Here is a 24,303-nt window from a genome sequence, read left to right as displayed (position 1 = left end):
ATTATATTTTAAAAGGCATATAATAAGAAGTTTCCTTCTTACATCCCTGTCTACCCCAAGCCCCATAGGTGACCACTTTATTCACTTCTTATATTTGTAGTGTTTATGTAGATATAAATATGAATATGTATTTTTTGTCTTATTATTGTTTGGAAAAAGCTGAGTGTTGGGAGGGAAACTGAGGCAGGGCTTGCATAGTCCTTTGGAATGTGTCTAGACTTGCTGGCTCCTTGCTTCTAGCCCTCCTAGGCTCCTATTCCTACTATCTCAAGTAGCAGAACATGTTCCATATAAACGCTAAGCCATCACAGCTGTAAATCATGTGCTTAATGCAACGTGCTCTTTTGACCTCCACATTCTCACCACCTGTTTCTTTGTTGGATTACCAATAAATACCGTGGGCTCCCAGAGCTCAGGGCCTTCACAGCCTCCGTACAATAGTGATGACACCCTAGTGTCCCACCTTTTTATCTCTCACTGTCTTTTTCTCAATCCTTTGACTCCAATTAGGAGAAGGAAAAAGAGTAAATATACATATAGACTCTTAGTATGCTTACCTAGTCCTCCATGCCCACGCAGCAATATGGAGAGAAAGGGAATTCCTAACTTCCGAGGGAACACCTATCAATCATTAGGAAGCCATTAGGCCCCCAAAATTTTCCTTACCTCTGAATCTACTTCCTCCAATCCCTGCCTAAAGATAATTTTATGGGGAAGAGGATCTGCTTGTGTCTCTCCAGGTGACAATCAGGTGCCTGTGTGGGTGCCCACCAAACATCTGAAGATCTATCATGAGCCACAGCATCTAGTGGACCCACCTGTACAGCATGAATTGAAGGTCTGAAAAGCCTCGATTTGCTTTCTCTATGCCTTCTGTTAATCAGAGAAGGCCTGTTTCTCATTATCAGTAGAAAGTTTTACCTCACGGTAATTTACCAAAGAGGCACAAAATGAGTTAACGAATGTTGCAGCAACGGCATGCCTCCTGGCTACAACCACAACAAGTTTTTGCTTCTGTTTCAGTAGATTTACTAACGTGGGGGAGAGGGTATGCTTGTGTTTTTGCAGGAGATGAACAAACCGTGTGGATGCCCTCAAGATGTGTACGACCATGGAACGGGAGCATGGATCCCAACCATGGACCGGGTTCCCCCAGTATGAGCCATGAGCCACTTGAATCTGATTGCGAAGATGGAACGAAGACCGACCAGAGTCACGATGCTTAATGGACCAATGCTTTCTGACTCAGCTCCTCTCTACCCTGAATAAAAGAGACCCTAATAATTAGGCAGGAGTATCATTGCCCCTATTCAGCATGAAGAAGTTACAGAAGATGGACCTTCATCCTTCTGCAACCCCTAGGATTAAGGGTCCTCCTGTAAAAGGGAAAGGGGAGGTATGTGGTAAGCATTCAAACCAGAGCGACTCCAGTTCGAATAAGGGCTAAGAAAAATGAAGCTGGATCACCGACTGGCAATAAAGGGCTGCACAGCCTGCAAGTGCCTTGCTCAATTAAAAGAGGCCACCTCTTATGCTGGTAATAATGATGTAATAATGATAGTTCCTCTTTTACAAAAAAGAGAAGGGAGGCATGTTGCGAAAAAGCTGAGTGTTGGGAGGGAAACTGAGGCAGGGCTTGCATAGGCCTTTGGAATGTGTCTAGACTTGCTGGCTCCTTGCTTCAAGCCCTCCTAAGCTCCTATTCCCATTATCTCAAGTAGCAGAACATGTTCCATATAAATGCTAAACATCACAGCTGTAAATCATGTGCTTAATGCAATGTGCTCTTTTGACCTCCACATTCTCACCACCTGTTTCTTTGTTGGATTACCAATAAATACCGTGGGTTCCCAGAACTCGGGGCCTTTGCAGCCTCCATACAATAATGATGGTCCTCTGGTGTCCCACCTTTTTCTCTCACTATCTTTTTCTCAATCCTTTGACTCCGCTGACTTTGTCACCCCCACGACCTGGTGGTGTTGGGTCTGATCACCCCAACATTATTCTTTATCTTGCTTTTTCACTTAATAATATATCCTAGATAGCTTTCCAAACCAGTATATAGACAGCTCCCTCATTCTTTATTTTACAGCTACACAGTACTTTACTAACTGGATTTATTATAGTTACATAGCCATTCTCTGGGTTGTTTTCAAGAGTGTACCATAACGAACAATGCTATGATGAATTAAATTTGCATGTGACTCATTTCACACGTGTACAGGCAAAGCCACAGGACATTCTCAGAAGCAGGACTGCATTGTGAAAGCAACAATTCAACTTGTCATTTTCACATACAACCTCACATTCTTCTGTATGGGGATTATATTATTTTTGCCCTCCCACCAGCTATCTCTCTCTCTCTTCAACCACTGAACTATTTTTGCCGTGTAGAATTAACTTCCCTATTAAAAGTTGACTTAGAAAACATGAAATAAATCATCACTCCAGAGAGGTTTGACAAAGATACAATTATAAATCTTAGTTTTTTCAATACTTAAAAATTTAGTCCATCTTAAATATGTTTTGGAGTTGAGAATGAACTATGCTTCACTATAACTTTTGGAAAAGGAAATATATATTATGTGCATAGCCACACTGGATAAAATGTATGGGCATAAGTGGTTCCAATAGGTTGCTGGCTAGCTGACTTGAGAGAAAAAGGCATGCAGTCCCTAATATCTGAGAACTAGCCTGGTACTATCAGCCAGGCCTCAGTGTTACTAAGAGCTGGCTTAGCATTCACAGCTATGCCCGATGTTTTCCTATTTAACATAATTTTCCAGAACATCAACACTAAATAAGGCCATTCTATGACCATGATGAATCACAACAAACAAGACAACTCTGTAATCAGAGCTGAACACAAACAACACAAACATTATCCAGCCACAAAAATGACCAAACGTCTCCCTAATTTGGGTAATGAGAATGACTGTGCTTCCTTCCCTATTATAGCATTAGTCTCTCCAGTCTTCCTTCCTTCTAGATAGGATTTAATAAAATACCCAATCTTAAAATTACCCCTACTTCCTGACAGCATCCCATTTAGAGAAAGGCCCTGCTTCCTTGAATCCTCCCTCAAATCACCTAACACAAACCAAAATCCCATAAGTCCTTTCTTTTTTTTTCTGAGACACGGTCTCACTCTGTCACCCAGGCTAGACTGGAGTGGTGCGATCTCGGCTCACTGCAACCTCTGCCTCCCGAGTTCAAGTGATTCTCCTGACTCAGCCTCCTGACTAGGTGAGATTACAGGCATGCACCACCACTCCCGGCTAATTTTTGTATTTTTAGTAGAGACGGGGTTTCACCATGTTAGCCAGGATGATCGTGATCTCCTGACCTCGTGATCCACCCACCTCGGCCTCCCAAAGTGCTGGGATTACAGGCATGAGCCATTCCTTTCTAACATCCTCTTACTGAGGTAACCCATGGTTCCCTATATTTTGTGTGTTCTCCCTCACTGCAACAAGTTAACCTGACTTACTCAATTACAGGTGTGTTCCTGCTGGTCTTTGTCTAGAGGGCATTGCTTCCTTTGACAACACTTCCTGGGCACCCACTGTGTGCCAATGACCCTGCCTTCATGAAGCCTCCCTTCTGGAATGTTAGAGCTGGACACTGGATGGCATTTCATTCAACTAACTTTCCTTAGGTGTCAGAGAATGAGGGCTCTGAATGAAAACATCAGGATCACAGCCAGGACTAGATCTCCTGAGGTGGCAATCAGCGTTCTTTCTATCACACTAAAAAGTCCTCCTCTCATTCCACAGTGGTTTCTGAACCATTTCCCAGTTAATTTTCTAGTTACAACACAAGACACATTTTTAAATCACTTTTTGGACCCACTTTCCATTAGACACTACTCATTTTTCCTCTAACATTTTACTCTACTTTGGGAAAGTCTTTGGACAATCATAGACACTGAGCGAAAAAGGAAATGTTCTGAGAATGCTGAGTTCATGCACTCAAATATTCTTGTGCAAGACTGCAAGGGAATGAAGAATCAATCACAGATTTGGAGTTAAGCTTTCATTTCTTCTTAGACATTGCAAGAAAATGTAAAGTGTGAAAAGTGCAGGTCAATTAAGATTTTAGGGAGAGAAACTATCTTAGCAATTGCTAGTCATTTCCCTTTCTGGTGACAAAAACATCAAGTTGCTCAGGGACATGATTGTATTGTCCTGTTTAATTATGCAGATATAAGTAGGACTTAGTATTCTGGAGAGAGGTATGACTGAGTATACCCTGTTTGATGAAGACCACTCATCATTCCTACAACCCATCGGGAAGGTGGATGGGGTAGTAGGTCAGAGAGAAGGAAGATTTATATAAAGTCTGTAGGATTTCCTGAGGAGGAATCAAACGCCTAATACCATCTCTTTTGAAGATCTCAATATTATTAGAGCTTCTCTGATGAATTAGGGTGGTCCTAGCGTAGATAAGTCCACAGAAAAAGACAACATCCCTTTCTCTATTCCATTGTTCCTGAAGGGAAACTCTCCAAAGGGGTTGGAGAAGTGGTCGGGTCTTGCCATAACCATTTTAGGAGCAGACAAATTGAGGCATGGTGTGCTACTGATTCTGAAACTTAGATCAAGCCCCCTGCCACTGTGGGCATGTTATGGAAGGAAATGGCTGCATGTGCATATGTGTGTGTTTCTTAGGTTTAACAAGAAGATGTGCGGTGGAGTGTACTGGGGTGTCAATTTTGGCATAAAGCATTCTTACCTGCTGGTGCCATTTTCTCTAGAAGAAATATCTCAGCCTAGGACAGGAATCTGGGGTGACCAGGTAAGGGGGCATATCCCAAGCCTACTCTTTTGGAACTGCTGGGTTTTCTGTGAGTAGTAAATCTAGGCTCTGGGTTTGCTTGTTCCCAGAGTGGACTATTTTGCAGCAGCCATGGCCAGCCCTTTAAACTGAGTAAGCACAGGGTTTCTTGGGACTTACCACTGGAGGAAGGTTTCTAGAGAAGAGGAAAAAGCACTTTCAATATATCACACAATAGAGGCTTAGAGTCGTAAACACTTAACATTAAGCAGAAAAGCAATCTTATGTTTTAACCAATGCTGGTAAAATATACCATCTACCTAAAAAGAAAAGCTGTGATTTCCTGCCTCAAGGACCTTACATTGTACAGTAACTTTATGAGGCATGTATTACTGTGCCAAATTTAAAGTTAAGGAAATTGAGAGTTGGGAAGACTCAATAATGTGCCCAAACACCCCATCCCCGGAAACATTCGAGTAATTCTAAGCTGTTCCCCAACCCCCGCTTTTTTAAAATAAATGCTAAGTCCAAGGAGGTGGGAACATTTTAGCATCTGTCCATAGTCAGATCTCATGTCATAGTATGGGCCAATTACTTCCTTGGCTTTAGGTTTCGTTAATAAATCTAAAGGAGTATTAGTGAGATGTCCCGAGTGGCCCTTAGGGCACATGCAGCCCAGTCCCTGCTATTCCTGCTCCTGCACCTTCCGCTGATGAGGGACTCACAGCACCACCGGAGCCAGCCCGTCAGTGCTGTGCTCTGTGTTTGGGGAGTGTGAAGGGGAAGCCGCCCTGAATGCTTCCCCCATCGCTCAGGTGGTACGCTCTGTCTCTGCAGTCAATAGAGTCGCCCAAACCTTGGGCAGCCTCAGCGGAGGTGAGATGGGAAACCTCAAAGGTACATCTGCAATGGGGCACTCTGCCAGGAAATGCTTGTTCTTCTTTCCTCTGAGATGTTCAGGGCACTGGCAGACTCCTATTTCCCTCAACAGTAGCCTCCCGCATAATATCCCCTCATTCTCTCACGTAGACAGGGCCCTCATGCTATGCCTCTGAGGGAAGAGGAGGAGGAATGAAGAAGGGACATGGCCTGTCCCACAAGAGGATATTAAGATTCATGTAGAATCAATTTGCTTACTTAAGTTCTAAGTCCTCTGGAGACCAGGTGGAAGGAGTCAATGTCCCTCTTCCCAGCTCTCCTTCCGCTCAATTCTCTATCTTTTGCTTAGGTTATTTTTACGATTTACTTGGGGGAGAGGATATGACTTCATAGTTTTTCCTTCTAGGTTAGGGTTGCCTTGTTTATTTAACCTAATTATTGGAATGTTCTTTTCATTCACTGGGTTTTCCTAGTGGGTCATTTCCCAGAACTCAACTCTGCCCTCTGGAAACAGACCTCAAGCTCTGAAATCCCCCTTCTGATCCCTCTGCCTTCCATCTAAACCACGTCTTTCTCCTGGCTATACCAGCTATGCTCCCGCCCTGACCCCTCTTCCTCCTCTCTCCCCAGTCTTCAGCCTCTTCTGGGTTCATATACTTTAGGATCTCTCTTTCAGGCTCACCCTCACCAGTGCCCCCTAGAGGTAGGCCTACAGCAGTGATCCTTCTGCACCTGCCCTTCCAAACTTCCGACAGAAACAAACACAATAATCTTTCCAGCTCTGCTCTTGGGATGATGAATGTAGCTAGGTTTGCTTATTTGGGCTTAATGGGTCCACTGCAAAGGCAACTAATCTTGGCTAGGAAAAACCCTCTCCTGGTGCAGCTCTGTACTCACCTGTAGCTTTTTTTCTTTCCTACTCTACACAGTACATATTTAGCCTCTATTTTTTCAAGCTCACCCCACTCTCCTACCTGCCTCCTCTCGGAATGGAAGATTCTCTACTGTACTGTTCTTAAAATGTGTTCCCTCTGCCATCCCTCTTAGCACTCTTTTTCTTCAAAAGGAGTAACTGCTCTTTGACCTGTTTTAACCCTCCTCTCTGCACTTTTAAGGGTCCCACTCCCTGGTGAATTTCCTCAATTATTTCCACCACCCCACCTTGCAACCTTTCCATTCCCCTATCTCCTTTATCTGGATCCATAAATTCCATGCTTGTAATCCCAGGACTTTGGGAAGCCGAGGTGGGAAGACTGCTTGAGGCCAGGAGTTTGAGACCACCCTGGCCAATACGGTGAAACCCCATCTCTACTAAAAATACGAAAATTAGCCAGGTGTAGTGGTGCACACCTGTAAAATCCCAGCTACTCAGGTGGCTGAGGCACAAGAATTTCTTGAACCCAGGAGGCGGAGGTTGTAGTCAGTCGAGATCATGCCACTGCACTCCAGCCTGGGCGACAAAGCAAGACTCTGTCTCCAAAAAATAAAAATAGTAAAAATAAATAAATAATTTTTAAAAAGTGTTCGGATTTTATTTATTCCCAAAGTCCCTCCCACACCTCACTTTCCCTTTAGAGTGTATTGTTGACATCTGGGCCGGCAGATTTCCCAATTCCTTTTCATTCCTGAACTCTTCTATTCTGATTTTGTTCACCTTTCTGTGTATGCCCTTTGTTAAATCGAACCTGGCTCCGGTATTTTCTGGAAGGTGGCAGGTTTTAAAATCTTATTCCTGACTGGGTGCGGTGGCTCATGCCTGTAATCCCAGCACTTCGGGAGGCCGAAGCAGGCAGATCATTTGAGGTCAGGAGTTCTAGACCAGCCTGGCCAACATGGTGAAACCCCATCTCTTCTAAAAATACAAAAATTAGCTGGGCGTGGTGGCATTACAGGGGTCTGTAATCCCAGCTACTTGGGAGGCTGAGGCAGAAGAATCGCTTGAACCCCGGAGGCATAGGTTGCAATGAGCCGAGATCGCACCGCTGCACTCCAGCCTGGGCGACAAGAGTGAAACTCTGTCTCAAAAAAAAAAATAAAATAAAATAAAAAATCTTATTCCTTCCCTCACCACTCTAGTGAAGCTGATCTTCTCAAAGATCATCCACTGTAAACATCAGCAGTATCTCAGTCATCACCCGTTTTAACCTTGGCAGGTCTGTCAATGGCTTTTTGGAAACTCTCTGTGACTCACGCTGTGGTCTGGATGAACCACTGAGCTTCTCTGGGCTTCCACTACCTCAGGACACTAAGCAGGGCTGATGGATGAGTGAACAGAATTACTAGTAATTACTCACCCTAGCTGCTACCTGCTGCTGAAGCAGTGGGTGTGTGGTAACACCCATGAACAGAGAACTGGGTCAAGTACTGGGTCCCAAGAAACCACTAATATTTAAGGAGAAAGCAGAGCTGTCCTAGCAAAAGGCCAAGAAGAAACAGCAGACAGGCAAAATCAAGCTCATAAAATGCAAACCTGAGCATTTCACCTAACTGCCTGTAATGTTTTCCCAATGTCTCCTCATAGGTTTTGGGATAAATGTGACCTCTTTGGGGCTGCCTGGGAGCTTTGTTTTGCACCAGTCTCCAAAATGCAGCCAGTGTCCATTCTGGCTCTGTGCTCACATTATTGCTTTCTTTTTAAATTAAGAATCATGGCAAAGGTAAGCCCAGTGAAGTGTCTAAGGCTGGGGTAGGGGAAGGCTTCCCAGGGGCCATGGTTAAACTGGGTGTTGAGGGAGGCAGAAGAGTCCATTACAGGAGGAAGGAGAAACAGCATTCTACTGGAGGGAACCCATGCAAAGACATGGCATTGGAAGACCAGGGGGATGCTGCGGTGAGGTCAAAGTGGACATGGCAGAGCAAAAGGAGGACAATGCCATCAGGTCACTGGTGATTTCTGACAAAGAATTTTGTAAAAAGGACAGAGATGCAGGATACCCAGGCCCTGCCTCAAGGTGCTCAGGTGGTGGAGAGTAAACAAAAAAATGTTAGCACAGTGCCAACACAACAGCTGAGGGGCATCGGAGCTGGGATGTTGGTTTTGAATAGGAACTCAAGAGGCAGGGAAGGAATTCCTGAGAGGAGGAATAAAAGAACAAGACTTACCATTTGCTTAATGGAAAGGTAGGAGATAAAAAGAAAGAAGACAGAGCAGGTGGGTCACTAGGTCACAGAAAGTCCCAAGCATAAGATAAAATACTTGGAACTCAGCCTGTGGCCACTGTTTCCTGAAGTGTGGTGGGACAGTCCCAGTGACTTCAGAGGGTATGCAGAAGAACATATTTTAATACTTACATATGTACTTAAAGGGTAGTGGCTCATGTCTGTAATCCCAGCACTTTGGGAGGCTGAGGTGGGCAGTTCATGAGGTCAAGAGTTTGAGACCAGCCTGTCCAATATGGTGAAACCCCGTATCTACTAAAAATACAAAAAAATTAGTCGGGCATGATGGCACACACCTGTAATCCCAGCTACTTGGGAGGCTGAGGTGGGCAGTTCATGAGGTCAAGAGTTTGAGACCAGCCTGTCCAATATGGTGAAACCCCGTATCTACTAAAAATACAAAAAAATTAGTCGGGCATGATGGCACACACCTGTAATCCCAGCTACTTGGGAGGCTGAGGCAGAAGAATTGCTTGAACCCAGGAGGTGGAGGTTGCAGTGAGCCGAGATCATGCCACTACACTCCAGCCTGGGTGACAGAGCAAGATTCTGTCTCAAAAAAAAAAAAAAAAAAAAAAAAGAAGGTAGTAAAAATAAGTACTACTAGCATATTATTTTTCTGATTTCACAGATGTTGCTATTTAGGAAAAGACTAAGTAAAAAAAAATTACTATTTAAATCCTTTAAAGACAACCATTAAGTAAACAGTAGTATAGATGGTAGGCAGATCTAGGGATATTTTTGAGGGAGGGAATGTATGTGAATAGCTGAAGCTGCCATAGGAAACCACAGGCACAGGGAGGCCATGCGTTCATAGCTTTAGCAGGAAGAGACATGGACAGATCTGTGCTTGAGAAGGACTGCTGTGGAGCCAAGTAGGGAAGGCCAGGAAGAGACAGGATCAACTAGAAATAAAGGCCTTGTTGCTATGGCTACAATGGTGATCCAGGCAGGAGATGGTCAAGGCCAGACCCCAGGTGTGGCAGAGGGCATGGAAGAAACCTGCCATACATGCTCTGCCAGGCACAAAATCAACCCATCTAAAATCTGCCCCCCACCTTTGTTTAGGTTTTCTGTTTAATTACAAATTTGGCCTTAATCAGATTTCTTCATACACCTCAAAGTTCTTTATCTTCAATACAAGGCTCCTTTAGGGATTTATCCCAAAGGAGACACCATATTCAAATTACAAATCCCTGTTTAGCAGATAGCGTTGTCATCTCTAAAGAAGAAATTCAAAGAAGGTAAATGATAGTTTCTTGGAAGGCAGCACCTAACTCAGGCAACAAAGCACAACAGATTGAAGGAGAGGTAATAGCAGCAGCAGCAGCAACTGATTTTCATTTAATACATGGGCATGCTCATTTATTCTCATTATAATCCCATGAGGTGGGCACTATTATGATCATTCCTATTTAATGCATGAGAAACAGATGCTTACATAGATTAAGTCACCCAAGGTCACACAGCATTTTAGGGGTGGACCTGGGACGAACACAAGGTCAGTTCATGGTCTTAAACAATATGCTTTACTGTTTCTTTTAGGGTCACTTCCGCTGTCCTGGTTTTGCTAGTTCGTAAAAGCCTGTCACTGACAAAGCTCCAGGGCTTAAGAATTGAAAATCTGATGAAAAATTGGAGTTGATGCTTGAAACAAACCATGTATCTACCTACCATTCATGCCTTAGGTGTATGGACTTTAGGTAAAATTACAATCTAGTTTATTGAACAAGATTCACTACTAGTTACGGTAGGATTTAATTTACTGTTGCTTCCCTTCCATCCCCACTTAAAAAAAAACAAAACATGGCTATGAGTTAAAGTTTAAAAAGCATACATTTCTAAGTCAAAGACTTGAATTCCCAAGTTGGTTCCGCCTGTTACTAGCTGGAGGTTTTGGGAAAGTTCCTTAACGTCTCTGAACTTCCAAAATGAAGATAAGAAAACTTAGCCCACCCTATCAGTGTTTGGATTATTAAATATGCAAGGAAGTTCATTCTACTTTTGGACAGATCTTTTAGAAAGTCTCTTCTACATGAGGATCTAAAATCTTGCTGATATAGACAGGAGGCAGAGAAATACTAGGTAAAAAAGGGTGGGGTCTCTGCAAGGGTTCCACCCTCAAGCCTGGACCTGTGGCCCTAAATGAGAACTTCACATCCCCATTTTTCCCCCCCAAATGTTACTTTCTGCCCTGCCACACCCCCTACCCTGCACCCATAAAAACCACAAGCTCCACTGGCGAGAAGCAGAGTGGCTCAGCAGAGGAAAGATGAGAAGAAGTGCCTGAATGCTGAGAGGAAAAGAGGCAGCTGGACATTGGAGAATACAGTCAGAGAGAAGTTTGGTCAGGGACGGTCAGAGGAGTTCAGCCAGGTCTGGCCAAACTCCAGGGGAAGATTATCTTCCCACTCCATCTCCTTTCCAGCTCCCCATCCCACTGAAAGCCACTTCTACTGTTCAATCAAATCTCCACATTCACCATCCTTCAAGGCCACGGGACCTGATTCTTCCTGGATGCTGGACAAGAACCCGGGTACCAAGAGGGCAGGGTGAAAAGGGCTATCACCCTGACTCTCCACTAAGCTGGTTTAACACTTAGTCATCCATGGATGGCAAATGCTAAAAGAGCACTGTTTGTAACCTATGACCTCTGGGGCTCCAGTGGTCGTGGGCAACCCCTAGGTGCTGCTGTGGGCAACCCCTAGACGCTACTATGGGCTGGTATAGGGTTCATTCCCACTGGTGCCCAAAGGCACCCGCCCCAGCTCCTGTACCCACTCACCTGTGTGCTCCCCCTCCTGCAAGGGGTTTGAGTGCAGCAGCTGAGTAAAGGTGATATCCCTGTCGCAAGTCCCACAAAGGGGTCAAGTGAACTCTCTCATCTCATTGCCATTTACATTGTTGTAAACCAACAAACGTAATCAAAATAACCCAGAGCAGTTAAGGAATTATTGCCCTATCAAAAGCTGCATGATTGGTAGGAAAAGAAACTGGGGGTACACACAGCAAAATATAATCCTGAAACTCACTTGACTTAAAATTGATAAGCAGGAACCATTAAACAATTTAATAGCTATTACATTAAAAACATACTTCAGAGTATATTATGGCACAGAGAATGGGAAATACTGAAAGAGGACATGTAAAGAAAGGAAAAAAGAATGTGCCCTAGAAAGTACTGAAACGCATGTGCATGCAGTTTCATCAGTCACTTGTATTGTCCATCATAAATTATTCAAATGCATGTCTGTCTAAAACTTCTGGGGGTTCCATTCTGAAAACAGCTACAGAAGCCCAGTAGGGCAAAGCAGTTTTCACCACAGAGGTTGCCGCTAGAAAACGACTGCCTTTAAAAATCCAGTCCTATTGGCCTGGCTGGAAATTCTCATGTGAAAAAGGTAATTTTCCTTGCACTGTAGGGCCTCTTCCAGTTTCAGTATTCTAAAACTCCAAATTAAATCAATGGTTAGTAATACCCAGGTATAATGTCCATTTTTAAAGGGTCTTAGTGTGTCTATAAAAAAAAAAACTTTATTTATTTACAAACCAACTAACTACTCTTCTTTGAATCTAATGTACAACAATGTGACTATAATTAACAATGCATTGTAGACAGGTCCTTTTTTGCTAACGAGTGTTCTTACCACACATACCAAAAAAGAAGAAAATGGCAACTAACTGTGTGGTAATGAGGATGTTTAATTAGCTCCATTGTGATGTATATTTCACAATGTACACATACATGAAATCATCAGGTTGAACATCTCAAAAATACATAATTTTAAGTTGTCAACTCTATCTCAATAAAGCTGGAAAGAAAAATACTCTTTGGTTCACCAAAAATAATAGGAACAATCTGTTGAGAAAGCTCAAAACAGCAGTTGTGGTTATAAAAAGGATTACTTGAAAATGAATAAAAACTTAAAAGTTTATATTAATATCAATGCCAGAGGCCTCAGGCTGGCAGCCCATAGCGTGGATTCAGAAGTAAATATGTTTTCTTTGCTCTGCTCACTATCTTTAAAATTAAACAGTGGACAATACTTAACAACTGGGGAGATTTAATATATTTAATCAATATTTCGGCTTCCTTTTTGAAAAAGATGAGAAGATGTAGCAACACCCCAGGCCCGTGTTCCCGTTCCCACCTAGCTACAGAGGTCCACAGCCCCTACTGGTAGAGAAGGAGCTCTATAATTAACCCTGGCCTCATGCTTCCTTTACCCCCATTCCACAGCCCCTGCAGGCATTTAGGTTTGCAATCATTACTGTTTCTGCATACTCACTCCCAAACACTGTGTGCAGCACCCATTGGCAGGGATTAATTAGTCTGCAGTGGAAATGGACCCTCAGCTATTCTCCAAAGCTACTTGTCTCCAAGCTTGCTCCGCCACCAGAAAGCACTGTGAAGAGCTCACTTACAAAGAAGATTATTTTTTCATGAGCTTACGTCTGACTGTAGAGTGAATGATTAACTCAAGGTATTTGCCAAAGCTGGTTACTGAAGTTACTGGGGGGTGGTTGCCTAAGAGGGTGTTTTTGGAGGGTAACGAATTTCTGGAATTTTCAATTGATGAAAAAAAGGTAAAATAATCAGGAAGGAAGAGCAAGCAGTGTCACTTTAAAACATAAAATAATCAATAATTACATATTTGTTTAGGGGTTTTCCAAAATTCATACTAAATAGGAAGACAAGAAGACAATTCTTTTAGGGATGTTTTGGAGATCTTGTTTGGGTTTTTTCTTTACTAGTGACTTTCAACTTAAAGAATCATCATAAAATGACAGTATAACACATTGGTAAGTGGTACTTACAAATCACAGGGTTTGTATTCTGATATATACCTGGTATGGCTGAGTAGGACCTCAGTTGTTCCAGCAAGTACAGTACTAAAAAATGTTCAAGATTATGGTCTTCTTGGCGCCAGGAGTCATTAAAGATTCCAGGTTAGCTGTGATCCCAGTAGAAGCAAGGTGACTTTTGATCAGAAAATTCCACATTAACTATGGTTAAAGATTTCATGCTAGAAAACTAGGTCAGTTTGTAATTCCTTTAATTCATCCCTTATTTCTAAGAAAAGGTGCTGTTAAGGGCATTTTGCTGTCTTCATGAAGGTCCTTAGGATTTGAACATCTTTCCATTGTAAAACAAGTTTAATAGGGAATCAATTTTATTTTTTATGATTGTTTCTCATTATAAAATAATTCATGCTCACTAAATGCATGTGAATAGAATATTTAATGGCAGAAAAATACACATTTTTAAGGAAAAGCAATTTACATATACTATATATGTATGATCTATATAGTATTATTACATTAATCCATGCATTGAAAGAAAGGCTAAAAGGCTATACAGATAAAATGAATTGTAGTTAGTTCTCTGTAACAAAACTATGAGATTTCAATTTTCTTCTTTTTGCTTTTCTGTATTTTCTAAATATTAGTCTGTATAATTTTAATTATAAGAAATAACAAATACATTTTTTTATTTATTAGATTATAAGCTCATTTATTCATGAACCCATCCAACTAATGTTTAGGAATATGTATTATAGGCTGGGCACAATGGCTCATACCTGTAATCCTAGCACTTTTATGAAGGGTTTTTAAAAATACAGAAGGGGTTTAGACATCAGTCCTGAAGGCTTAAGATATTTTTGTGGGAATGAAACAAGATCAGAATAGTTTTTTTTAGAAGATTATCATAGACATATGGTACAAAATAGGTTTTAAGAAGAGGAACTAAAGAATAGGAAATTGTTATTTTCAAGTACTACATTCACAATCAGAGTAGCACAAAGTCAAGAAGGGAATCAATTTGTTGCCCAATCTGCTCTCTTAATGCTCTCTGATTTAGCTCTGGGCAAACTGATAGCTGAGGTAGTGGGTTAATTTCTTTGATATTCCTCTTTGAGTTTTTAAGAGTAGAAATTCTCCTTGGGATAATGAAGATAACATGGGATGATCTTTGTAAAAATATGTGCTCAACCAGAATAATCTGATGCTTTTATAATGTTGCAATTCAGGCACCTGAATGACATCAGGGTCCAATGAAGCTTAGCACCCACAGTTTTAAAAATGAGTAAGATTTCAGATGGATGGCACATCATGAAAAGCTCAGTACTCATGACTTTCAGGCTTTGCTCTAAATGTTCCAGAACCAAGAGTGAATAGTTTAGAAAAAGAAAAAGAAGATAGAAAGAGAGTTGAAAAATCCTGACTATGGTCGGTCATCAACTAGTCACTCCTAACAATAAAATATAGCTTTTGTGGCCAAAATGTTACTACATGGTCTTAGTATGTATGGATGCTACTACTCAACATGTCAAAAAGGGGCTGGGCATGGTGGCTCATGTCTGTAATCCCAGCACTTCGGGAGGCCGAGGCAGGCGGATCACTTGAAGTCAGAAGTATGAGACCAGCCTGGCTAAAATGGTGAAACCCTGTCTCTACTAAAATGCAAAAATTAACCAGGCATGGTGGCAGGTGCCTGTAATCCCAGCTACTTGAGAGGCTGGGGCAGGAGAATTGCTTGAAGCCAGGAGACGGAGGCTGCAGTGAGCCGAGATCATGCCATTGCACTCCAGCCTGGGTGACAAGAGCAAAATGCCATCTCAAAAAAAAAAAATGTGAAAAGGGAAATACATCCCAATTTGCATTTACTATAGTAAAGAATTTAAAGCCAACAGAGAGATTGAACTAACATGTCTTTAAATATATATTGATATGAAAGTAATCTCATAAAATCAAAATGTGATTAGAGATAAAGTAAAAATTAACTGTGTGCTATTATGCCAATTCCAGGAAAAGTAATAGAGAATAGAAAATAAAACTAAGAAATCCTTAAAGAAGCCTATTTAGGGAATAAAAACTATGAGCTTAAGGCTCTGCTCTACACAGAGCTAAGAACTAAGTATGAAACATATTTAACTATGAAACATCTATTTTCTAACCCATTACTTGTTCATGGGACTAGCTTTCCATTGAATATCCTGGGGGAAATGTTGACTTAAAGAAAAGGTACCATTTCTTAAAAAGGGGCCTTGAGCTCTTGGTTCTACTCTTTGGTCCAGGCAACCATGGAGAACTCTGGGTGATGAACTATACTATAGGAAATACTACTGTTAGTCTCAAATTGGACTATCAGGTATATACACGCAACATAGATTATACCTTTCAAACTGACAGATACCTGTGTGCGCATGTATACGTTACTCATTTTTATTGTGAAAGCACAAAAATCCCAAATATTATAATGAGATAGTGAGACTTTGAATTATGCTTGACATTATGTAATAACTTATCATGCTTTCTAAAACAGAATCAATTTAACTTATACATAATGAGTTTATCCTAAATACATGTGCAAACACAAAACATTAACTGTCTATTGAGTATAAATCAGTTTGCTGATCCTAAATAGAAGCCAATTAGAGAAACAGCACTCTAGAATACTTTTTAACAAATAAATGTATTATACATTTTTATATTAAGATATAAATAATCTTTTTATTTTTATTTTTGGAGACAGGGTCTTGCCCTTTTGTCAAGGTTGGAGTGCGGAGGCATGATTTTAGCTCACTGCAGCCTCAGCATCTCGGGCTCAAGTGATCTTCCCACTTCAGCCTCTTGAGTAGCTGGGACTACAGGTGTGTGCCACCATCCAGCTAATTTTTGTATTTTTTTGTAGAGATGTGATTTCACCATGTTGCCCAGGCTTGTCTTGAACTGCTGAGCTCAAGCGATCTGTCCACCTTGGCCTCCCAAAAGTGCTGGGATTACAGGCATGACCTACCATGCCCAGCCATAAAATCTATTTATTAAAGGAATCACACAGAACCAAAACTCTCCGGCCTCAGTTGGCCTTACCTTATATCAAACAGATGTTATATAAAAAGTGCTCACTTACCTTTAAAATAAAACATTTTATAGCTACATTTGTTTCTTTATTCATCTACTGACTTAGATATAAAGAATCATAACACTCAGTGTTCCAAGCATCTGGGGAAAAGGATACTCTTATGCTGGTGGGTGTATATATGGTCACACACTTTCATGTGCAACATGTATTTAAAGCCTTAAACATATTCTTGGATTTCATAAGACTCCCTGAAGGATTTTACAGATACTTTTAATGTAACATTGCCTATAATGGCCAAAAATTCAAAAGAACCTAATATCCAAAGTAAGTACATGATTAAATCAATCAGAAAACATAATGGTGTGCTAACTGTATTATATATATTATATATTATATATATTATATGTATTATATATATTATATATAATATATATATAATATATATTATATATAATATATATATAATATATATTATATATAATATATATATAATATATATTATATATATATACACACAGACACACACACACACACACATATATACATATATGAACTAACATAGCATATGATATGGTTGAGATCTGTGACCCTGCCATATCTCATGTCGAAATGTAATCCCCAGTGTTGGAGGTGAGGGTTGGTGGGAGGTGTTTGGGTCGTGGGGGCAGATCCCTCATTGCTTGGTGCTGTCCTTGCTGTAGTGAGTTCTCCCGAGATCTGGGTGCTTAAAAGTGTGTAGCAACTCCGCCCACTCTCTCTCGTTTCCACTCCTGCCATGTGAGAGGCCTGCACTGTCTTTGTCTTCTGCCTTGGTGTTGTAAGCTTCCTGAGGCCTCAACAGAAGCAGAGATGGCCAGCACTATGCTTCCTGCACAGCCTGCAGAACTGTGCGCCAGTTAAACCTTGTTTCTCATCAATTAACCAGTCACAGGTATTTCTTTATAGCAACCCAAGAATGGCCTAACGCAGCACATGATGTGGAAAATGTACACAGGATATTAAGTGTAAAAAAAGCCAATTGCAAAATAGATTTTTTCCCCATCTCCTTTTGGCTTATCTGTATGTTCAAGTGTTACTAAAGTTATCTCAGCATAATTTTTTTTCAAGTTAAACAAAAATAAAAATTTAAACCCCATGAGCTTTCCTTCTCCTTCTCTCCCTTCGCTTTCTTATTAGTTTACTTATTATACAAATCACACTAACCAACTTAAAAAGTTTGGATTAAACATTTATGCATGGCTTGACGAACTCTACATAATTCCTGCTACTTAACACTGTTTCCATCTTATTTATTTTAAAAGCTGGATAATATAGAATTATAAAACATTTCAGAGATTAAAAGGCTATAAATAATTGGAAAAAAGAGAAAAGTTTTACTTTAGAGAAGAATTATTGGTTCTTTCTAATCAAGGACAATCTGTCAGCATTAAGAAAGGGAAGGGGGGAAAAAGACAATTGCAGTTTTTAAAATATAAAACAGTATCCAAATTCACGGAATATTATATCTCTACAAAGTGTTAAGAAGTATCTTCAATCACTTTTCATAAGGTTCTCAGGATAGGGTCCCGGTCTTATTTACCTAAAACTAGGTAAATAAGTGCCTGCCAGGAAGTATGCACTAAATAATTATTTGTTCAAATATGATCTAATTACTTAATGCTTACAATCATCTATATTTTTAAATTTTTAAATATTTTAACCCATTTCCCATTTAGGAAAAAAAAAAAAAGTACAGCTTGCTGCCAGCACAATATTCTTGGTGCAAATGGGAAATCGGTTAATACAGTCCAAATCAGTGTGTCTGGTTCATTTCAGCTCCTTCACTGCCAAACCAGGGGTCAAGGACTGCTTTAGTTTTTATGCCTTCTCCTTGTCTGTGATGATGAATGTGTAAGGTATCCTCTGCATTGAACTTTAAACTTCACATTGTCCTTATTGATCTATTTTTTAAATTAAGAAATTATGGTACAAGGAGATAAAGTATCTCACTCAAAGGCCCATACTTCTGGGGATTCCCATTCACATCTGCCTGGTTCTGGGGCTCATTATTTCGGCCCAAGACTCCACACCTCTTCTAGGGGAGGGGACAGTAGTGAAATCTCTAAATTATTTAGCTATTGTGGCTTACAACCCCACTTTCAGAATGGTACATAGGCCCAAGTCTAGTACTCGACCAATGGTTCTCAATGTGAAGTGATTTTGTCCTCCAGAGGACATTTTGGCAATGTCTGGAGATACTTTTGTTTACCACAACTGGGGAGATGCTATTAGCAGATAGTGGGAAGAGGCCATGGAGGTTGCCAAACATACAATTCACCCCCACCCACCCCCTCCAACAACAAACTACGTAGTCCAAAATGTCACTAGTGTTAAGGTTGAGAAACTTTGTACTAGATGATTAAAATATGGTGGAACATTGTCCTTATGTTTAAACTAGCACCAAGAGTGAAAGCAGGAGGAGCCAGCACCTCCCAGGTTTATAAGTAGAGTTGTGGAAACTGCAGATCTCCCCAGCACACCACTATTATCTTCAGCTGTCTCAAGAGAACGACCTGATTTTGCAAGCTGCACTGGAGACAGGGAGGACATAAGGTTGACGAGTATTTAATTCTCAGTGAACCTGAGTATGTTTCAAGTTGTAGTGTACAGGTGTGCAAGAAGAAACTGCTGGCTTTCCTGGATTCATGGAGGTCTTAGATCTGACAATTTCTACCAAGGTAAATAAAACTATTACGTATTTAGACAGTTTTTAACTACTTCACATCTCTAATTTCTAGTATCTAAAATTTAGTAAGAATTGCCACAGAAAAAAACACTTACCCAAAACAAAGGAGATTAACGGAGACTATGCAAGGTTTCCATCATTGCTGTCCTTACTACCACCCTCTGGCCCCCCACAGCCCCGCCCTCTCCATGGTCTTACTTGGTAGATTATTCATTCAATGATGGAGTTGGGAAACCCATAGGGTACATTGTAAATAAAGAAGGAGAGATTTGGTAGAGTTAACTTTTTAGTAGTAATAATAATAAAGGAAAAAGTAAACATTTTTAAAAAGTATTAGGAACAATAGAGAGAAACAGTGAAACATATGTTTGAAGTTCACCATCGAAATTTAATTATCCTGTGACAAGGAGCTTTAACATAGTGGATAAGTCAAAGAGACTTGTCTAAATAGAACAAGTTGTCACATCTATAAGGTCTATGAAAAGGACACTGTAACCCACGAAGGTGAAGGGAGCCACTCCTAGGGTGGCTTCACTCTGCAACTGAAACTCCAATGGATGCATGGATCCATTAAACAGAAAGGCAAGTAGAAACATTCTGTTTGCTGCAGCAAGGGAATCCAAAAATTATAATTGAAGTGAGAAAAGCTGTACATGCCACTTCTTAGCTCCCCCTTAAGGACTTCTGTTGAGCCTTAAGTCCTGAAGAATTTCATGGATTAGAAACAAAAATAAATATTTCTTACTGTAGAGGTCTGGATGAGAATTAACCATGGGACTGCTTCATCTTCCCCCTACTTAAACTAAAATGTGGGTCCCTTTAGGGGAGGTAGACATGGAAATACATGAAGCAGTAATTACCACAAAAAAATTCCTAACATCTACACAAAAAAACTATTGTCATTAACGCAGTGTAATATAACACTTCCAAGAAAATCTTTGGTTGATTCATAATTAGTTCAAGAAAGAAAACTAAGTATTCCAGGTTATTTGCTACCCGAAGGTAAACAAGTAATGGACACTATAAAATACAATATAATAGAATCCCACAAGTGACCTGCTTTTTTTGTTTGTTTGTTTTTTGTGACAAAGTCTCACTCTGTCGCCCAGGCTGGAGTGCAGTGGCGTGACCTCAGCTCACTGCAATCTCTGCCTCCCAGGTTCAAGCGATTCTCGTGCCTCAGCCTCCCGAGTAGCTAGGATTACAGGCACCCACCACCACGCCTGGCTAATTATGTTTGTGTTTTTAGTAGAGATGGGGTTTCACCATGTTGGCCAGGCTGGTCTCAAACTCCTGACCTCAGGTGATCCACCCGCCTCGGCCTCCCAAAGTTGACCTGCTTTTAAAAGCTCACAAAAACCACTTGAAGTGGTATAAGAAGTCAAAGAGAAGTACTACTTTACCATTAAAGATTTCTTCTGGGTTAAAAATGACAGTAAAATAATTACATGTGTGGGATTGCTTCAATTATTCTACGAGAGTCCTTGGTGCAGACAGTGGCAGCAAAGATAACACAATTGAAAAAAACACAATTGTCTTATATTATAAAGAATACATTTTCCCAGAGAAAAAGTGATATATATGATAGGTAGTTTTTCTGATAGATGATCAAGTTTACACAACCCACAATGTAACTGAAAGTTTCAGTGCTTTGTTTTCCTCACCTAGAAAATCAAGAATGGGCCTAAATCTCTTAGATATTATTCAGCTGTAAAATTCTAATTCTAGGACTCCAATTTTAACAGAGCTTCAGAAATCTGCAGTGCTTCTGTTGAAACATTTTAAAATGATAACAAAAGAGACACATTTTCTCCTCATTCTCCTCAATATCCCTAAATTTCCAGGAGATACTGTGGGGGCTGCAGGCACAGGTGATGGAGTATATTACATAAATGCAAAACAAGTTATGTTTAATGCCTGGGTTAATGTGGGTTTGTGTCTAAGACAGGTAAAAGCTATTAGCAAATTCATTAATAAAAAGCCTATTATTTTTCACATTAAACTATAATTTATTAAAATGAGACAACTCTCCCGATAAGAATGATCATTCCAGGTAGTAATCAGCCAGAAGGTGCACTCTTGCTTAGAATTTAACTTTGTTTACTGAGAAATCATGCTATGGAAGCTTGCTGAGTGTATTTGCTCTTGGCAGGTGTGTTAGCCAGAAGATCTGGCTAGATGATGATGTTTTTAAGGGGCAAGATGCATGGTTTTAACAGTGTTGAAAACTAATTGCAAGGACTTTATAAGACATTTTTATTCTACCACATATATGAAATAAAAGCAATTGTTTTCTAAAAAGAATATTCCATAATTATTTTTATTATAAAGACATCCTCAGTGATATACTGTTGAAGAATTTCTATGCCACTATCCCTTCTATCCTAGACTGCCACATAACCAAGAAGGTATCTTCTTTGGTGAATTAAAAATGTAATTTTTTCTAGGAGTATACAACCCTTGAGACTATCCAGGGGATCACATTTCTTATGCTGCTGAGCTACAGATGCTCCCTCCATAAGGACAATAAATCTTTCATTCCCTAGAATTATAAGCACTTTGAAAATTATAACCCTGCCTCTTTCTTGCACTTAGAGGCGTTTGGATCTGCTCCATAGTATTCCTTTATCCTCAATGAAAGAGCACTTCTAATTACTGGTACTTGAGAACATCAAATTCTTCTTTCATTTAAAAATCAACTAGGTAGAAAGTTATGAAAGCAGTTCAGGACACAGTACCTATGATGACTCCATATTTGTTATATTAAAACCACCATTTAGCAGAAAGTCCCTTTAAATAATATCCTTCTAGAATTCTAAAATCTACAATTCAGATAAAGCTCTTATTCAAGAATAAAATTAAGTATTTTAAGATAAAGAATATCAAAACACAATCCAAACCTAACAGACCCACAGACTTTCCATTGTAGCCCATACTCACCTCTCCCGAGGAACAGCAAACCAGTACTCTGGCTGCTTTCTCCGTTTGCCGTACTGCTGGACCATGGCTGCAGTGTGAGTGGCAAAGGATTTTCTCATTGGTTTTCCCACTTTGATGCACAGGAACATGGGTGGGGTCTTGCTTTTTTCTTCTTTTGAAGGAAGTATATCTGAATCACACACGAAAAAACTCTTCCTCAATATTGACAATATTGGTAATAGCAGAATTTTTCAACTTAAAAGAAATAGTGCACAATCCTCTCTTAGTCAAAACATTGCAGAAACATCGTACAACATCGTATCAGGACTAATAAATTTTTCAAGCCTTCTTTAGCACACAAGGAAAAAGCTTTGGTTGTTTCAGGTTGAACAACATCCCATGAGCTGCTTCATACTGAAAATAAGTTTAAAAACCAATAGAATAGCAAATAATAGAGAATTGGGACAATTCACAGGAATACATATTAATGAATGCTACTGAGAACACAATATAACATAATGCAATTCAGTTTAGAATTGAGATTTCTTCAAAAACAGTTTAAACTCCTCTAGATTTAGAAAATAAAGGTAAAAAAGGAAAGTAACTTGAAAGATTAAAAGCAAACGACTTTTGAAGTAGGTATCTAGAGATCTATGTCACAGTTCAAGTTCCAAAATAGATACCATATCTTGTAAATTTTCTCCCCAATTGTTAATGCTATCAGCAAAGATACACTCTATTGAGAAAATACTGTTTTCAAATAATTGTACTAATGTGGGTATTACATGTGCAAATTGTAGAAAGGCAATTATACAACAGAATATAAAGGCATTAAAGAAAAACAGCTTACCTTCAATGGGTACCTGAATTCTCTTTAACAGCCACAACTGAACTTCAGATTTATTATCCATTTGTGCACCTTGACAGCTGTTGTCCAGAGTAGATTCCAAAGAGGAGTCTAGAGCCTCTTTAATCACATTTGCTTCTGTAGAAGAGTTCAGTTTTACCGGGAGGGGCTCTCCCTTTTTCACCCAGGTCTTATCTGGCTCTTTATTGCCCTCAGTTATGGGATCACCCGACTGGGAAAGAGAACTACTAAGGGTAATGTCTATTCCCCCCGGTTCAATACTTTTTCCATCACTTAATTCTGTTTTCTGCAAATTTTCAGATACCTGTGGCCCTTCTTTGTTCTTATTCAGGTAATACTCAATGAGTTTAACTTTATCTAAATCTTCATGTATGTTCAGTGTGTTTTCTACTCGGCTTTCTGGCGAACCAGACTGCTTGTCCACTTCTGGCATTATATCTTGCTTCTCACAGGTTTCTAAATCTAGCGCCCCCTTCAGTTCAGCATCATTCTCTGTTCCCAAAAAGGCTAGGGCTGACTGCACCTGCATTTCCACGGCAGAGTTGTTTATTTGTGACTCAGCTTTCTTTCGTTCCTCTGGGTCAAGAGAAAGGCACTCCTTCGAGGTGTCTTTTTTATCCATTCCATCACCAGTTTGAGAAGAAAGTTCTTCCAAGTCAACAAAATCATCATCTTCCCCTAGAAAGTTTTCTTTGGCTGTAGATTCAAATGCAGCAGAAGTGTCGGAAGGTTCCTTGCTGAGCTTAGTCACTGTGGGAGAACCATGGGATGTCTCCCTAGAGGATTCCAGTTTCTTTAACTTCTCTGACACAGAGCTGCCTGAGGGCTTTGTAGGTGTATGTTCTGTGGACTTCTCCAAAGGTACTGTTGGTCTGGAATCTGAAGTCATAATTTTCTCTCCATTCTGCTGTCGTTTTTCCTTGTTGATAGATTTGAACTTACTGAATGGGTTGATATCCTTTTCTGAAGCCAGGTCTTCCCATTCTCCAGGCCTGTACAGAGGACAAAGATCCTGAGGTAGGTCACTGTTGGGGGAGAAATGGTGGGTGCACATGGAATGTTAAAAATAAAACCAAAAACAAAATGGAGGAAAGGCAAAAAACAAAACAG

At 40.3% G+C, this 24,303-nt stretch overlaps 1 protein-coding gene across 9 annotated transcripts in view; it reads right to left on the bottom strand.

Moving 5' to 3' along the window:
* The window catches only part of NCOA7 (nuclear receptor coactivator 7), a 154,254-nt gene that overhangs the window by 18,174 nt on the left and 111,777 nt on the right, over positions 1-24,303 (bottom strand). For 5 of the 9 annotated variants that reach the window (XM_055391567.2, XM_055391569.2, XM_019029964.4 and 2 more), the window contains exons 9-10: positions 23,176-24,218; positions 22,347-22,515 (exon numbers count right to left, since the gene is read on the bottom strand). In XM_055391567.2, coding sequence (XP_055247542.1) covers positions 22,347-22,515; positions 23,176-24,218 — 1,212 coding nt within the window. The remainder of the gene's footprint in view (positions 1-22,346; positions 22,516-23,175; positions 24,219-24,303) is intronic. The other 4 variants (XM_055391570.2, XM_055391571.2, XM_055391572.2 and 1 more) reach the window with 1 other exon arrangement.

This window comes from Gorilla gorilla, chromosome 5 (genome assembly GCF_029281585.2).
Source record: "Gorilla gorilla gorilla isolate KB3781 chromosome 5, NHGRI_mGorGor1-v2.1_pri, whole genome shotgun sequence".
Classification (NCBI taxonomy): domain Eukaryota; kingdom Metazoa; phylum Chordata; class Mammalia; order Primates; family Hominidae; genus Gorilla; species Gorilla gorilla.
This window is presented reverse-complemented; position numbering and strand designations above follow the sequence as displayed.